At 42.5% G+C, this 18690-nt stretch overlaps 1 protein-coding gene across 17 annotated transcripts in view; it reads right to left on the bottom strand.

Annotated features, from left to right (window-relative positions):
- Nucleotides 1-7525: 7525 nt before the first annotated feature.
- septin4b (septin 4b) overlaps nucleotides 7526-18690 on the bottom strand; it is a 54981-nt gene continuing 43816 nt past the window's right edge. For 16 of the 17 annotated variants that reach the window (XM_048263952.1, XM_048263953.1, XM_048263959.1 and 13 more), the window contains 10 exons: nucleotides 17562-17658; nucleotides 17273-17359; nucleotides 16284-16407; nucleotides 15923-16057; nucleotides 14440-14557; nucleotides 14045-14146; nucleotides 13284-13380; nucleotides 12743-12905; nucleotides 11730-11829; nucleotides 7526-9921 (listed from right to left, as the gene is read on the bottom strand). In XM_048263952.1, the coding sequence (XP_048119909.1) occupies nucleotides 9853-9921; nucleotides 11730-11829; nucleotides 12743-12905; nucleotides 13284-13380; nucleotides 14045-14146; nucleotides 14440-14557; nucleotides 15923-16057; nucleotides 16284-16407; nucleotides 17273-17359; nucleotides 17562-17658 (1092 nt within the window). In that variant the 3' untranslated portion in view covers nucleotides 7526-9852. The remainder of the gene's footprint in view (nucleotides 9922-11729; nucleotides 11830-12742; nucleotides 12906-13283; nucleotides 13381-14044; nucleotides 14147-14439; nucleotides 14558-15922; nucleotides 16058-16283; nucleotides 16408-17272; nucleotides 17360-17561; nucleotides 17659-18690) is intronic. The other variant, XM_048263954.1, reaches the window with a different exon arrangement.

The following is an 18690-nucleotide window of genomic DNA, read 5'->3' as shown; positions in this document are numbered from 1 at the left end:
GGTACACAGAGCAAAGTTTATGGGCCTCTGCCTGCCTGATACCTATTTCTCTGTCTCTCTTCAGAAAGCTTTGAACTCTGTGCTCTCACACAAATCTATCAAGCTGCATGGCAAACCTACTTTGACAAGATTTAAGCTGTGCTGTGCAACATCACTGATGACTGATATTGACACAATGGCATTATCTGTTGTATGACCTGATTAGCGATGGCAAAGCGGGGACTCAGGGTCTGGACGTGGCCTCTGGAACATACAGGGCAGTACAGATGTTTGATATTTAAATGACCGCTTAAAGGAGAAATCTGGCGAATTTTCACGCAGATCTCCATTTCTTGAGGTCACCGAGTACTGTCGGTACGAAACAAAATGAAAACAATCGGTTTTACCTAGCTTGAGTTGCTACAACTAGCATCTAACGCAGCCAGGCAGCTACAGCGCTACACTCTGTGGGCATGTACATGGGGGCTCATGGACATGGCACCAGAGTGTAGCGCTATTTCTCCTTTAAGCCTATAAATATTCTTGATATTTAGACTATACTGGAGATTTTCACAGGGGCCAGTGATATTTGGCTCTGTTGACCAGAAGTAACACAATGCATTCCTTGTAACATAAAGAACAACGCCAAACGCCTTTTTGAGCTTTAGCATAATTTACTAGAGGTAGGTGACACCAGTTAGCTTATAGCTAGCCTATTGTTAAAAGGGAGTTGTAGGCTAATTGGTGCAGGCCTAATCCACTTCCAGTGCATTATGCTAAAATAGGCTAAAGTTGTCTGACTGGATTATTTCACACACAGAAGAGTATAGAAGGGTATGTGTCCTGTTATTGCCAAATAAGCATAAGTGAGGGTAACTGGTAAATAAGTGAATTTAACAAAAAGTTGGTGTGTTCCTTTAAAGGTTATTGGCAGCCATTGCAAGAGTAGAGAATGTCATTTACAATATGGTGCATAGGCCTGAGTGCTGAATCCACTGGAGATGCTGTTTGTAATTCTTCTCACACTGAGTTGAACTTCATGTTGAGTTTTGTCATTCTTTTCAGGAAAGTAGAGTGTGGAAAAGGGGCCTTTTGTCTCAGAACTTTTGTTCATTTGCTTCCTCAATACCAGGGACGTGCACAGGGCAGGGCTAAAGTTGTCCGGGCAACTCCCTGTTTGCCCTCATTGACTGAGATGCCCCTTCCAAAACAATACAAATATATATTATTTTCAGGGATTAAAGCTGCAGTTGGCAAGTCTGACAGATTGAGGGGATTTAGCCAAAATTTTGAATGTTTACAACTCTCATCCCCCTCCCCCACTACCACCGAAAACCCTCTCATGGAGTTTGTGCTCGTCAGTGCGCACCAGACTGCACCAGACTGTGATTGACAGTCAGATCTCTGATTGGACCAGAAGAACCAGGAGCTGTGGATTTTTGCAAAAAAAATATAAGGCTTAGAAAAAAAGTTGACTAGCCTCTATTAGTGCAGCTATGTAGTTTAGTAGATGTTCCATCTTCTTCCAATGTTGTTAAAGTGATTGATATTAGACTAAACAACTTGCTACTGAATTACACATGTAGCCTAGGCTATATTGATGGAGAAAATATGAATTTTGAACCATTGAGATGGGCTGAAATATGGGATTGAAATATTAAAATATTATTTGTCTACTTTAGGCCTTTTCACCTATACAAAAATAATCTTAACATGGGCTCTAAAAGGTACCTGGGCTGGGGGACGTTTCCCAAAACAATACATTACATTACATTACATTACATTACATTACATTACATTTGGCTGACGCATTTTTAGCCAAAGCGACAAACAACATGGTAAACAGTTTAAGTTTTAAAGCAATTCTCAACAATTTTAGGACAATTTAAAAAACGGTAGAGTACAGTAAGAATAAGTGCATCAGTGAGTGCTGTTTTTAACAGTTACGTGTCAGTTCAAGACGGCTGGTGAGTGCTAGGATCAGCAAGACTTGTTGTAAGTGGTGCTATGAGAGGAGATGTTCTCTAAAGAGCTGGGTCTTCAGGAGTTTTTTGAAAATGGAGAGGGATGTCCCTGCCCTTGTAGGAACTGGCAGTGTGTTCCACCAACGAGGAACAACAGATGAGAAAAGTTTGGATTGGCCTGAGCGTACCGGTGGTAGAGCTAGACGTCGTTCGTCTGAGGAGCGCGGTCTGGAGGTAGCGTATGCTGTATGGGGGCATTCAAGTAGGTGGGAGCAGAACCGGAGACTACTTTGTAGGCAAGGGTTAGAGCCTTGAATTTGATGCGGGCCGCCAGGCTGGGAGACCTGTTAGGAGGGCGTTGCAGTAGTCCAGTCGTGAGATGACTATTGCCTGAACCAGAAGTTGGGTAGCATCTTGAGTCAAGTAAGTCCTGATTTTCCGTATGTTGTAGAGTGCGAAATGGCATGACCGGGCGACTGAGGCCACATGATCTGAGAAGTTTAGTTGGTTGTCAAGAACAACTCCTAGTAAGTCCTGGTAAGCGAAACAGACAGGGAGTCAAATTTGATGTTGATGTCATGGTGTAGATAGATAGATAGATAGATATACTTTATTGATCCCCAGGGGAAATTCAAGAATCTGTATGGTAGTGTATGGTAGTGTATGGTAGGTTTAGCAGGGAGGACCAGCAGTTCAGACTTTGAGAGGTTCAGCTGGAGGTGGGGTGCCTTCATCCATGTAGATATGTCTGAGAGGCAATCCAAGATCAGTGCTGAAACCAAGGGGTCATCAGGTGGAAAGGACAGATAGAGCTGTGTGTCGTCTGCATAGCAGTGGTATGAGAAGCCATGCGAACGGATAATCTGTCCCAAGGAGGTGGTGTAGATAGCAAAGAGAAGGGGGCCCAGCACTGAGCCTTGGGGGACCCCAGTGGTGAGATGGTGAGGTGCAGATAGCTGACCATGCCATGATACATTAAACGAGTGTCCTGTGAGGTAGGATTCAAACCAGGAGAGAGCAGAACCGGAGATTCCTATGTTAGCGAGTATAGAGAGAAGGGTGCGGTGATTAACCATGTCAAAGGCAGCCGATAAGTCAAGCAGAATGAGTACTGATGACTGAGCGGTTGCCCTGGCTTCTTTTAAGGCTTCTGTTACAGCCAGCAGAGCCGTTTCGGTAGAGTGGCCGCTTTTGAACCCAGACTGATTTGGATCCAGAAGGTTGTTCTGTGAAAGGAAGTCAGAGACCTGTTTGGAGACTGCTCGTTCAATGCCTTTGGATAGGAAAGGCAGGAGTGAGACAGGGCGGCAGTTCTCGACTTGAGCATGGTTGAGAGAAGCAGTGTTGAGAGATAGCTGGTGCGATGGTCGGGCTGATGGACTGAAGTAGGCTCGTAGGTATAGGGTCCAGCGAGCATGTGGTAGGACGGCTACATGTCAGGAGTCTAGATACTTCACTCTCGGAGAGAGTCGCGAATGCTGAAAAAGATGTTTCAGCAGCCCCTAGAGGTTGTAGGAGTGCGGTATCTGAGTCAGATGCGTTGTGTGGGCATGTAGAGAATTGACTGCTGATTGCCGCCACTAAAAAATGAGGCGAGGGTATCCGCAGTAAGGCTGGATGGAGGGGAAGGCAGGCAGCTGAGGGTTGAGTAGCGATTTGAAGGTTGAGAAAAGTTTTGGAGTGTCTGTAGCGCTGTTGATTTTGTCATTGTAGAAAGCCGTCTTAGCAGCAGTGATGCTGGCTGAGAAGGAGGTCAGGAGTGTCTGGTAGTTTTTGAGGTCATCAGTTTATTTGGATTTGTGCCATTTCCTCTCCGCGGCTCTGAGTTTGGTGCGCTGCGATCGGAGGGTATCATTTAGCCATGGATGAGAGTGTTTGGATCGAGCTGGCCTTGTGGTAAGAGGGCACAGCTCGTCTAGACACGAGCTCAGTGTGGAGCAGAGCGAGTCTGTGGCCTCATTAACCTCCAGATAGGAGAAGGTGTTGAGTGGAGGTAGACCGGAGGCAACCACAGAGGAAAAGTGCGTTGGAGACAGGTTCCAGATGTTGCTGCGGAACAGCTGAGGAGCCGGAGGATGTTCTGTCAGGCTGACGGTGAACTGGATGAAGTAGTGGTCAGAAAGATGGAGAGGCGTCACCATGAGGGTGTCTGTGCTGCAGTTCTGAGTGAGGATCAAGTCAAGCTCTTTGCCAGCTTTGTGAGTAGGTGGGCTTTGAACCAGTTTGAGGTCAAAGGAGTGGATCAGGGCCAAAAAGTCCGCTGAGCCTCTAAGTGGAAGTCCACTGAGCATCTAAGTGGATGTTCATATCCGGATCGGGAGTGAGGTTTAGGGGGTTGAGTGTAACGGATGCCAGCTAGCTTAGCTGTGCTTGTGAAACGTTGGTAAACCTCACTCTCCGACGCCTCAAGAGTGCTGCTGGCATGCGAACCAGTAGCCTGGGCTATTGGCTCAATTGTTAGCGCGCTCACCTCCCGAACCGAGGTGCTGCTGTTCGTGGGTTCGAGTCCGGACGTGTGCAGGGCTGAATCAGAAGGTTCAACACAACGCAGGTTACATTAATTTAGTAAGACTTTGACTTATTTTAAGGAGTCTTATCAAGACAAATTTAGCCTACTTACGCACTGGCATACAAATTTGCTTGTTTTCAGGATGAGACCTCTTAAAGGAGTCATGCAAATTCCTTAAATTAAGTCAAATTATTTTACGAGAAAGTGCTAAGTTAGTCTCTTTATACTGAAAACAATGTTAACTAGATTTTTTGATCTTGATATAAGATTAATAACACTTGGTTAGATTTTATTAGATAAGCAGTTTTTGCAGAAGATGAAGCCTACATTTATTGTTAGCTTTGAGTGGCCTAATGTAAGAGAGCTCAGGCATGGGCCAGACGGTTTAAGTTCAGAAAATGGACGATATAGGCCAGCCATATTCAAAAATGTTGGATAACCCTAACGTAGCCTACAGATTTGTTCTTTGCTTTAGCTCTGAACAATGTCCAAACCAAAATGTCAAAAAGAAAGAAAACTCAAGTAGATGCAAACACCCAAAGGATCTTACTGTAATAAAGATAGCCATATGCAATTTATAGAATATAAAAAAGGGGGAGAGGGGTGCCTTTTTTCAGGTAAGACCCCTCAAAATGTCTGCACGTCCCTGCTCACTGTGTCATGTTGACCTAAAACATGCTAATATCACACCTCTTCTGTTGTAGTTGAAAGAAGACCAGCCACATCCTTCTGATCTATCCTGGCTGCTGTTCCGGCCCTCACACCCCGAGGTCTGGCAGGAGAAACATCTGGCATCATCAATTACTAACTGACAACTCTTTCAACAGTCACTGTGATGAGTTTTCAGTGAATCAGTATTTGCACTGCAGAGTCGATATCTGAACAGTGGGTCTCTATGGGGACCTCAGCTCCACTGCACTGGATGGAGTTTTACTTTAGGTCTTGATATAGACCTACTGGGGTGCATAAGGATGCACAGCACCCATGGACTGATATGGTGCATCCTTAAATGAAATTTAATATTTATGTTTATGTGGCTAAAAATGTTCCTCCTCACTATATATTTTAAACCATCAGTGATTTTAGATCCAGCTGTGCATTTTTATCAGTGAGGAATGTTTTATTATCTCATCTATCAGGCATTACATTTCAGATGTAGAAATGGATGATGTCACACGTTTTTTGCACGAAGTGTCAGGAGCTAGAGGCAAACAATTGTTATCATGCCACTGCCACCTAACCACTCAAGTGAGTCATATTGTCTGTTGTTGCCAACATCCAGGTCAGTTTTGTACCTCAGTTAGCTGACACTAGGTCTTTTCGCTGCATACTGCAACTTTGATTTAGACTTGTGGAGTAAGACAGAGATGGAGCTATATAAATTATGAACTCAACAATCCCTTTATCCTGGGTTTTGTGTGTATTTCAACCCTTAGGAAGGATGAATCATGTAAAAGAAAATGGAAGAAAAATGGGGGTGAATAAACATACAAGGCCAACTACATTAAACTGCCACGGTAGATCTATAGCTATACACCCCCATTTTCCAGTGACTCGTAGCACCAAAAAAATATAATACTTGAGGGAAATAAGTGGTGACAAGATCTGTCAAATTGGTGTTCTTTTGCGGAAAACCCAAAATGTTCATGTACCAAAGGAGAATGTGATGAATTATGATGTATTAAATATGTCATCTCACAAGAAAACTCCCATCCAGTTCTCAGCAAAAAAGTGTTTTGAAAACCTCTTTCAAACATTTGGTTAGTAGTGAGTAAACCATCAAGGAAATTGTCATATGACGTTCAAATGCTAAACGGGGGCAATTTGTCAGCGTACTCTCGTTACCCTAACAAATGGCTTTGTATTTGCCTAATCCGCACTCTCAGTGCATGTCTCCTGATAGAGAGTCTCTGCCTAGTGTGCTAGTGTGGTGCACACAAAAACTGGACCCCATTCGGGGGTTTGTTTCTTGACATTCTTGAGTTCCTGCTGGGCTTGTTGATGGCTGGCCTCTTACCAGCTACCCTCAGAGATTACGCAACAGCGTCAGTGGCCCACAGCAGGCCCACATTTGGCCTCTCAGGGGAAGGACGTAATTGGTAGTGGGCTTTTAAAAAAAGGTTTTGCCGATGGACGTCTAGGTGTCCCTCTTTCCTCTTGTCCCTGGTGGCCCCCATGGTGGGACCTGCATGCAATGGTGTGTGCAAGATACAAGACAGTCATTGACTTAGGTGCATTGTATACAACATTTCAATGTTCAATCATACAACCATTTAATATTATGATTAAAGTGGTTAAAGGGCTTTACGATAAGCAATAAAGTAATGGCGGGGGTGAGCAGGTCAATAGGTAATAGAGCTGGTCTTTTTTGCAGAAGTAGTTGAACATTTACATCGATGACACCACTAGGAAGAGGACGCTGCTATTTGTACAAGCAGTGCAAGCATTAGCACGAGCTCAAACTACAAATAATACCCAAACAAACGCCTACACACTGGCAAACCAACTAGATGTTGATGCAACCACTTGTTGATGCAGAGTGGCATTTCAAACATGCTTCATCAGATAACAGTTGTTAGATTTTAAGTAAATATGTTGTTTGTTTGTTTCTGGTTAAGCATTATCTACAGCAAGATGTATTACTTTTAAATGGACGCAATTATCATGGCATAGTTTCACGATTGATTTGGCCCCAAAGGTAATTTACTGCCCCCGTGTGGTGAAGAGTCAAACACATGTGTGTAATAATCATTACAGTTCTTGACAAACATTATTCTGAGACATAATTATGTGTAACATGTTATGTGTTGTAAAATACCAAAGTATTGAAAACAGATCACCAACGACTCGCCACCATTAATGATTCACCACTCACAGAGCAGAATTCCTCTGTCAGTGTCCATCACACAACAGTGCTTATAAATTCAAGTTACATGATTCACCAACATATATTACAAGATGGTGAAGGCGGCAGATAATAATTTTACATGCAAGTGTAAATTGACGTAAAGTCTGCATAAAATAGTTTCTCTATGTAACGCTTAGAACAATGAAGAAAAGTGATTATGCAAAATCCCATTTCAAACATGTAATAATTTATTAGACTTTTGGTCAAGGTTTTGCATACATTGCCTTTTCATAATATTCTCAAAATACATACATTTATGACCAATATTCTATTCCATGAAGTGAATAAGAAAAAAAGGTGATCCATGCGTTCACTGAGGGAGAAAAAGTAGGTAAAATGAAAGTTGTCTATAAGAATATGATTTCTAAATGTGGGAAGCACTATATGACATGGAAGAACAGTAATGGTAAAGAGTATTGTCACCGGCCCTGATGTTTCTAACTCATACACCATTTGGAAGCCTTGTTTTTTTATGCAAAAGACGCATAAAGGTTTATCAAAATTGTTCCCTCTTAATAACAAAAAACAATAAATGGAAAGCATGCTCAGACTGCAACAGGAAACAATGCTGAAAACCTAGAGTGATATAATAGGTTGAAGGTCACACATGACCTTGATGTGAATCTTCAAGTGATACATTCTGAACATACAGTAAGTGTTTTCTTTTTCTGCTACTCTGTTGGGGATAACTTCAGTGGTTAGGGTTCAAGTTTATGGAAAATGTAGTAATAGTAAATATGATACTGATACTAAATATAGACTCAAATATGTATTTTCTTTACAAAACATCTTAAACAACAGAACCTACTGACAACATTGTCAGTTGTCATGCAGGGGAAACCATAAAACAGCTATTTTTGTGAGAGAAACAAATGTTGAAAAAGATCCTAATAAAACAAGGAGGACGATCCCAAAGAAGATTCTTCAGATTACTCTAATAGCTTACTCTGGTCACATCATTAACCCTCAGTAAAAATAACACAATGCCTATTCATCTCCAAAAAGTTGGACTAAAATATACTGGATTGAGGTTTCAATGACCACTTAACTACTGGGCCTGAGAGTAAAAAACATGGTCCTGTCAACTGGTCATTTTCAGGGGGAACAGAAGACCTATATATGTACATGTATATGTATATCATCAAAAACATTTGTGATTTGTTTTTAAATTGGATTTTCAATTTCTCCATATGGTAATGGTCATAAAAAAATTATAAAATAAAACAAACACCTTTTCTGAGAGAAAGTGAAAACTGAGAAAAAAAAACTGTAGCCTGTGGCTAGCGTTAAATCATATAGCACAATGGCCCTTTCTTCAGTAGACCTGAGGGCAGTTATTATGAAAGTATTTACAAAAAAAACTTGAGCACATTATGACTCAATATCATTGCTTATAAATGACCATAGAACAAAGTTTACCCATGACATCTCTTAACCACGAGCTTCAACAGCCTGCATTCAAAATCAGCTTAAAAAATAGCCTGCCCCTTGATGCATGTAACAATTGTGGGGCCAAACAAAATATTCAAGGCATTTAACATCTTAGTAAAGACAGGACAACTTTTATGAATACGAGTTATACTAGTTACCATGAAAAATAGCCTACTATTGTTCTACAGTACTTCATTTGTGTTGATAAGAAAATAAAACTATTTAGCAAAAAAAAAGCATTTCTCCTCTTATTTCATGATGCAATATAAACAAAAGTGTGCACACACAGAAGATCCAATGGCATTATTATTATTTTAAAAAAGAAATGTTAACAAACAAATAACATTGTAGAAAATAATTAAATAATTATGCTGTTTTCATTCTATAGAACAAGCTATTACAAAATACTCTTGGGAATTACATTGTGCATACACCAAAATGGCAAGCTAGTGAATTGGGTGATAGGAAGGCCAACCTTTAGCAATTTCTCTCACTCATAACCTCACAGAGACTGCTACTGAGCTGCACACACACATTGCTATAGTCAAGTATTGTAAATGTTGTACACTTATATTATGCAGGATGTCTCACAAATGGTATATCTTAATCTACAGAACCTACCAAATATATACTGTATCATAATTTGACCCCTGCCTATATCTATAGTGGTCATCATGGCTTCAGCCATGTTTTGTCTACATTTGCATGTACAGGACAGCATCCACAGGTCTGTTACCATGAATGTGGTTTGGACTGATTAAGGCTACTTCATGCGTGAGTCTGACAATCAGATGTCTCCACAAATCACAAATGGAGCAAAGAAGTTGATGCTGGACAAGAGTGTGAGACAGAGACTCAACAGGAACAACAATGATGTCTATGTACGTACTGTTCTTCAGTCTTCAGGCTCATCCAGGTGGGTTATGTTAGTGAGACATTGCAGAGGAGGCTTGGGAAGAGGAGGAGGAGGAGGCTCAATGTCTCTGGGGTGACGGGATACTTTTTAGATTACTGCTTGGCTGGGAGCGATGTGCGTGGAGGGGGTTCAGGGAATGCCGTGGTTAATATGCTTCTTTCTGTGTGTGCATTTGTTCCTGAATCTTCTGCAGCATCTCCTGCATTCGTCGTAGCTGCGATAGGAGAGACAAAGAAAAACATAGAGTTGCCTGTCAAACCGGTGAACTTACATCGATGGTCAAAATTGATCACATGACTTAAAACGTGAACCCTGATTGGGTATTGCTGCCCATAGACCTCCCTGTTCTGCACAAATGAGTGGCCAACCAGGCCTATGGTGAAGCCACTGTAGCCCTGCCACTGTGGTCATTGCAGGGGGAAATAAAAATCAATAATAGCCGCGCTCCTCTGATCACGTGACCATCAGGGTGCAGCCCAGTAGAGAGTATGCAGAGGCTTATCACTCTTCTGCCAATCATTTCTATACTATCACCCGGGCCATAGGACCTGATATTTATTTATGCTCATCAGGCAATGAAGACTCATAAATATAGTCTATAACATATTTGATATGGCTAGGATTGCTCCAACAGAGGTTCTATGAACCATTCTGAAGAGAGTCTGTACTGCATCTGTTTCTGACACGTGAGCAGACGTTTTGATAATTACAGAGTAAAGATGTCGGGATCATGTTTTGGAAATTGACAAACTTTGACTAGAAATAGATTAACAATAAAATCAATGCCTGCATAATGTACGTTTGTTTTGTTGTAGTGAAATCAGGTCAATTTCCGGTTTGGGTTGTACACTCAAATATCAAGGCTTCAGTGGATAGGGAGGTGCTTGTGAATACACTGAATGGTTTATAATTATGGCAACAACATAACCATTTTGAAATAATTTAATGAAAGATGAAAACAATGGATTCAACTAAAAAACAAACCAATGGTATAATGTATTTAAGGAACTAATGTTGAATAGAAATGTTTTACAGAAACAAATACCCTTTGTACCAATTCACAGAATCTGTTCTATTAATGAAATACTATCCTAAGAGGATTGCTTTTAGCTATATTCAAACACTCTTTAAATATGAACACAAGGAGGCAACATTAAGCAAGTTCACTGTACAAACATCTTTACTGGGAAACTCAGCCTAATAAGGACTGAAAATATATAAAGTTAGCCACAACAACGTTGCAAAGGAGCATGTTTATGAATACTGCACCTGTATATCTCTTTAAATACTGCTGACTGGCAAGTAAATTTGCTCAAAATGAAAAATATCTAGAGCAGCACAGATAATAGGGACTCTCCTTTGGGTTTAGCGCACTAGCATCAACAACAAGCTCCTGTGTGTTAGGATACTGGCCTAACACTGGACTTAGATGTTACACAGAGAAGCCTAAAATATCAGGAAACAGCCGAGCATGTTCAAGACTCTAATTGGAGCTTTGAGTCTCACTCGTCTCTGTCCCAGCACCATATGCAGGTGGCAGACTCACACAGGGCTGAAGTGCTTGACTGCTGAGCGGTGCAGGCTTCAGACTTTGCAGTCTTGTGAGGACAGCTCCCCAGGGAGAACAATAACAGGGACTCTACTCTACTTCAATACATCACATGGCCATCTACGTCTATGTAGGGTTGGATCTTCCCATGGGGGAAGACATAGTTAGTGAGGGAGGCCATTTTTTTTGTGTGTTTCCCACCTCCTGAATCAAACCCTTCCAGGATGTGGGCACCTATGGCTTTCTTTGGTGTGCTGGCCTCTAGAGGCAACTCTGTGTTTACATGGCCGTGGAATATTCTGGAAGAGCTGTGACTATCAGGAGCCCTCTGGATGCTCAGAGTGGGCCTCCTGTTCTACATGTGGGTCCTGATGCTGCTCGTGCTCGTGCACGTGATCGCACTCATGCCCGTGATCATGCTCATGCTCGTGCCCGTGATCGCGCTCGTGTCCATGTTCGGCTCTATGCCGTACCTCTTCGTCTTTCTCGCGGATCAGCTTTTCCGTCTCGCTGTCCGCCACGCCAGGCACCATGGGTATGGGGAAGTCGGTGCCGCTCTCCCTGGTGAGCTTACTGGTCAAGCAAAACAAAGCGAACGGTCACTACTGAACAAACACAACATGCCGGTACAAACCTGCAAACGAAACTCAGCCTTAAGTAGATACAACATATCAATGTTGCAAATCAAAGAAGACAATGACACTCCCTTCAAAGACTTCATCCATGCACGCAAGTACAGTACATATAGGTGCATGTGTGTGTATGCATAGAATACATATATAAGAACATGTGTATGTGTGTATGCATAGAATACGTATATAAGAACATATGTGTATGTGTGTATGCATAGAGTATAAAAGAACATACACTACTCACAAAAAGTCAGGGATATTCGGCTGTCAGGTGAAATTTCTGGATGAACCTAAAATCCACTATAACCTTTATAGGTGAACATTATGTGACCATCTCTAAACGTTTGAATGCGCATGTCCAACAGTTCAATGTTTCAGTACTTCCTGTACTGAAACATTAGATTTTACCCGAAAGCCAGATATCCCTAACCTTTTGTGAGTAGTGTATGTATAGAGTACCGGTATAAACAAACATATGAGCATGTGTATGCATAGAGTATAAAAAAACATATGAGCATGTGTGTATGCATAGAGTATAAAAGAACATATGAGCATGTGTATGCATAGAGTATAAAAGAACATATGAGCATGTGTGTATGCATAGAGTATAAACGAACATATGAGCATGTGTGTGCATGGAATATAAAAGAACATATGAGCATGTGTGTATGCATGAAATGTAAAAAAACATATGAGCATGTGTGTGTGCATAGAGTATAAAAGAACATATGAGCATGTGTGTATGCATAGAGTGTATGAGAAAAGAGTATGGCTGTGTTATGCTATACAGTATACTAGGTGTGCCTTTAAAACAGGTGCCCCAATTACAGTGTGCCCTCGGCGCCCCGGCATACTTGCGGTTGCGCTCCTTGACCACCATGCGGGTCATGCTCTGGATGCAGTGGGCGCGGTAGTTCTCGTAGTGGGTCTCCCGGGTCACGTCCTTTAGGTCCTGCATGTGTGTACGCACCAGCATGTTCCGCAGCTTCACAAAGTCACAGTGCGCCGAGTTCTCCACTGTCGTTGCACATCCAGATAATGCTTGAATGTTAGACCCGGCAAATTCTCCATCTCACATCAGTACTAAATCTATATTTTAAATACTTGTAAAACATTTATATTTAAATTCATATTTCTTTATTTCTTATCTCAGATCATCAGGCCTTATTGTAGCTATATGCACTCACGGTGGAAATTGCATAGCATCTGTATACTTTTACTACTACTAAAAATAATAATAATCTATATAATATTAACTTTGTTATACAGTATATTATTTATGATATGAATATTATAATATTATGAAAAGAAAAACACATCCACATATCTATAGAAAAGGCCTTTGGCCATATTAGGTCCATATTTGCAGGATGCATTGTGGAGTGCTTCCGGTACCTTCTACGATGCCCCAGGGGTAGAGGCGTCCTCTCACTCGCCTGCCTTTGGCCTCCACCACTGTGTTGCTGCCGATCACGGCAAAGGGAATGCTGTCCTGGAGAGAGACGGAGACGGAGGAGAGGTGCTCTTAGTGGGCGAGGAGATGCAGTCAGAACCCCTGCACTGCAGACGCCAGAAGCAGTGTCCTTCCCCACTTGATCTGTGGCTGCTCTGCTCCGTTGTAATCTACCCCCACCCACCCCTCCCTCCTTTGTTCACTTCTGCCTCTGGTTAATAATCCCTCACGGTTTCATACACTGCCTCATGCTTCTTCTAATGTACACAGACATTTCTGTCTCACTCATTCCCACACACATACACACACACATACACACACACACACACACACACACACACACACACACACCTAGTTCTACTCCCCATTCCTCCAAACCTTTTTGCTGAGAACTATCTTTCTCTCTCTTTCTCTCTCTCTCTCTCTCTCTCTCTCTCTCTCTCACTCTCTCTCTCTCTCTCTCTCTCGCCCCCTCTCTCTCAGGGCATATTAGGACACTATCTGCAGGCAAGTCTGTGTTGACAGGGTCGCCAGTGACCACAGTCCACCATCTGTCCAGATCAGACTGCACACATACAGCACACAGTAAAGATTTGTTTTCATTTGGAAGAATATGGCTCCATGGGGAACGTGACTGAGATGATTTTTTGTTGTGAGCTGAAAAGCTGAAACTAGTGCATGTAGATGCTTAGAAAGGACCAACCTTTAGCTCCTGGTCCTGCTGTTTGAAGTCTTCATCCTCATCAGAGTCACAGTCTGGAAATTGATAGATTTTAATGCCATACTGCTCTATCTCCTCTCGAATCTACAGGGGAGAAAGATGAAGAGAACTGCCATTAACAGATAAAGAAAAGATACTTATAGATACAAGACAGACATTAATACAAAAAGGAGAAACATGTACAGCACAAATAATGTTATGTATTATAAGTAATGTCAGAACAAAACCTGTATTTTTTTCATGCTCTAGGACTAAGGCTGCAAGGCCGAAACGTTTGTTACTGTTACCCCTGCTGCTATTTGTGAAAATAATTTAGTAAAAACAAAATGATTTTGGAGGGCAACCATTTTTTTTATTTTTCATGCTTTTGGACAAACCTTGATTTTCTTTTTCTTGACCTCACTGGGAGTGAGAGTGTCTGCTTTGGCCAGAACAGGGACAATGTTGACCTTCTCATGAAGGGCCTTCATGAACTCCACGTCCAAAGGCCTAAGACTGGACAACAGAAAACACAGAACATTACTGTACTGGAGGAATATGCCCTGGGATTACGGTATATCCAATTTGCCGTTGCAAGAATAAATGGTCACTTTTAGTTGTCTTAGAAAAGGACCATACAATGTTATGAGATTGTTGTAATGAGCATTTGCGTTGTAATAGCAAATCCTTTCTATAATGCATTTAGTTTGCAATAAATCACCTAATCATAGTGCACAGCATGACTTGCAGGGTTTTGCCTTCACTGATCTACCATATGCATTATCACATCTTTACCAGAAGTGGGCGCTCTTCTACAAGCAACAACACTGTGGTCGTGTGCTGCATTTAGTGTTATGTATTGCTCCTATCACTGTGCAACCGAGTGAGACTGTGCAGCAGCTCAAAACCACAAAGTCAGCAGGACAATTCACTCCTAATGCAATGGCAAGCATGGAGATGATGAGCATTAAATCACCTTTAAAAAGCCTAAGGGGAGAGACATAGAGAGCTTTGACTCTCCGCAGGGTGGAGGGGATTGGTGGGTGTGGGGGTTACTGATGGGGTTTTCTCTGCCCTTGTCTGTGGGGGAGGGGGGGGGGTGGATCTCTGCTGCTCATCCGTGGGGTGGGGGTGGATGTGGGTGTGTGTGAGATGGGGTTCTCTGCTCTCACCCGTGGGATGGGTAGTTGGGGGGGGGGGGTGAGGTGGGGCTCTTTGCTCTCACCCGTGGGATGGGTAGTTGGGGGGTGGGTGAGGTGGGGCTCTTTGCTCTCACCCGTGGGATGGGTAGTTGGGGGGTGGGTGAGGTGGGGCTCTTTGCTCTCACCCGTGGGATGGGTAGTTGGGGGGTGGGGGGGGGTGGGTGCGGTGGGGTTCTCTGCCTCAACCGATGGGTAGCTGGGGGATGGGGGTCTCTCTGCTCTCACCCGTGGGATGGGTAGTTGGGGGATGGGGGTGGGGTTCTCTGCCTCACCCCGTGGGATGGGTAGTTGGGGGATGGGGGGTGGGGTTCTCTGCTCTCACCCGTGGGATGGGTAGTTGGGGGATGGGGGGTGGGGTTCTCTGCTCTCACCCGTGGGATGGGTAGTTGGGGGATGGGGGGGGGTTCCCTGCCTCACACCATTAGGATGGGATGGGGGGGGGGATGGGGGGTGGGGTGGGCTCTCTGCTCTCACCCGTGGGATGGGTAGTTGGGGGGTGGGGGGCTTTGCTCTCACCCGAGGTGGGGGGTGGGTGAGGTGGGGCTCTTTGCTCTTTGCTCCTCACCCGTGGGATGGGTAGTTGGGGTGGGGGTGAGGTGGGGCTCTTTGCTCTCACCCGTGGGATGGGTAGTTGGGGGGGGGTGGGTGAGGTGGGGCTCTTTGCTCTCTTTGCTCTCACCCGTGGCCGAAGGGGGAGATGAAGTAGAGGCAGCAGTGCACGCGGTTGTCCTGGATGTTCTTGCGGTTCAGGCCGCTCTCGTCCCGGAAGTACTGCTCAAACTGCTGGTCTATGTAGTCGGCCACGGACTTCCAGCTGAGGGGGGCACACACAGAGACAAACCAGCACTGAGGGAACAGCAGTGCATCTCCTGTGACCCAGTCCAACCTGGGTCACATACTACATCAAATTTTGAAGTCACCTACACATAGACAATCATTCACAGCTATTCAATTTCAGAAGGAAAGTAATCAGTCAGCTCCCTCTGAAAGCTGAAGTAACACAATGTACAGGTTTGGGCCCAGTCAATCCCTCTACATACCATTCAGTGTTATTGACGGCATCTCCGAAGCCTGGCGTGTCAACAATGGTGAGTTTCAGCTTGACGCCTTTCTCCTCAATATCCACTGTGTGTTTGGTGATCTCCACAGTCTGGGTAATCCTCTCTGTGGAAACCATAAAGAGATGCAACTCTCATATATGTTCATATATACATATCAATATATATCTATCTCTATACCAAAATCACAACATAATGACCACAATCATTAATGGCATACACATGTTGGATTGCACAGAGAGCTTAAAAAACTCCTTCAGTCTAAACAGGGAAGTGCTAGACTACAGTCAAGAAGGCTAAATATGAAATATAAATATTAGGGCTGTCAATCGATAAAAAAAAAAAAATCTAATTAATTACATACTCTGTGATTAATTAATCTAAATTAATCGCATATATAATTTTTGCTGTGAAAGTTCAAATGAATCAAGTTCAAGTTCAAATGAATCATTGAATAATCAGCATTAGTGACATTAAAGTTAAAAAACTCTTTTATTATTATTTTCACTGTTAAAATAATTGCCATAATAATCTATGATATGACCTAATATGCTGAGGAAATAAATTCAAAAGTGCTTCGGGAAGAAGTTTTATTTTTTTCACATACAAGGCATTTCATTGCAGAGGACTTTATTTTCAACACTTTATTTTTTATCAACACCATCAGGCCGTTTTTAAAAAGTAAATGTTCCAATCAATGATCCAGGCAGCACGTTTTCTTCTCTCTCCTTCATTTTACAGTCTAATTATTACTGACTAGAATGGCTCGGGGTCAAAGGTCATACGGAATCGATTAATCTGCACTAATTTTTTTAATCAGTAATTTTTTCTCAAATTAATTAATCGAAATTAATCAGTTATTTTGACAGCCCTAATAAATATAAATCAAAACTTCATGTTCCAACTGAACTAATGTTCAAACATGTCCTAACTGTGGAACAGCATACTTCATGTCAACCCTGAGGTCTCACCTTCAGCGTTGAGTAGTTTCCTATCTTTATACAGGTCTGTCAGGAAGAGGCTGTTGACAAGGGTAGACTTCCCAAGACCAGACTCACCTGAAAGAAAGCAAAGACTCCATTCAGTGAGACACAAAGTCAACAAACAAAAGAAAAAGAAAACCACCACCAACAACAACAAAAGCCAACAGTCTCTGACCACTGAGGGGTTTTTCAGTGAAAAGAAAACCCTTTGAGCGCAATTACAATCAGACAGACTTTTGAACTCATGTTAATCCAGTGATGCAGTCTATATACTGACCTGCCACCATGAGAGTGAAGTCAAAGCCCTTTTTCACAGATTTGCGATGCACCTGGTTGGGCAGGGTGGCGAAGCCCACATACTCCTTATCCTGATCCTGTTGAACATTGCCATTGTAGGAGAAAAAGAAATGGAGAGAGAGAGTGGGAGAATGAATTTTTTTAGGAGAATGCATGTGAATTTGCAGTCAAAATGGGAATAAGGATCATGAAAAATACATAACCAAAAACAGAACACCGTGGGAGGTATCATGTCTCAAGATATTTCAGGGATTCAAAAATATCAAGTGGTGAGGTCAACCTAAGGGCACCTGGCTCGTGTTCAAAAGCTGCCCAGCTCATTGTTAAAGTACATTTCATCCACAGGCTTCAGATGATACTACCTTCTCATGGACATGGATGGAGACCTTAAGAGTGTTTCTCACTGAAACGGTAGCAGGTCTTGAGTAAATAAAATAGTTTACAGTGCAATAAGAAAAAAGGCGTGCCTGTTTCATTATCCTGATTTAGAAGCAAAGCAGAGACCGCAAAAAGACTCCACACCTTCTCAGACATGGCATCAAACAATAAAAACAACAGTCTTTTCAACCATAAAAGGAAGTTGCAAATTTAAAACATTCAAATAAATGTCCTTGACTAAGGATAAGCATATGTTTGTTCTTAAGTGGAGTCAGTATTATAGGTCAGACTATGAGAATAAGTACTAAAACTAAGTTTGATACAAGAACTGAGAGAAATAACAACAGTGACTCCATATTCAAACAAATGAAGAGAAAGGAAATAGCCGAAAAAAGTGTACGTTCTATACTGAACAATAGCAGATCTAAAGACACAATTCTATAAACATCATATAATGATATTATCATATTTTCACATTCCAAAAAGGGCTGTGTGACCACAAGTAGAAGGGCCAAATCCACAGGTAAGAAACCAGTATGTGTCAGGGCAGACTCAGATATTATTACAACGTCTGTTATTACAACATCTGTAGTCAATCTCTATAACTAACATCCTTTTCATCCTCACACATCAGCAGCAACACGGAGCACCAGAGCACAGCAGGATGTGACCATGCAGCCCCAGACAAGAGAGTTGCTATCGGCCACCTGATACGGGCCCTTAAGCATTAC

The sequence above is a fragment of the Alosa alosa genome, chromosome 15 (genome assembly GCF_017589495.1).
Source record: "Alosa alosa isolate M-15738 ecotype Scorff River chromosome 15, AALO_Geno_1.1, whole genome shotgun sequence".
NCBI classification, from domain to species: domain Eukaryota; kingdom Metazoa; phylum Chordata; class Actinopteri; order Clupeiformes; family Clupeidae; genus Alosa; species Alosa alosa.
Note: the sequence above shows the minus strand (reverse complement) of the source record. Positions and strands in the feature narration are given on the sequence as shown.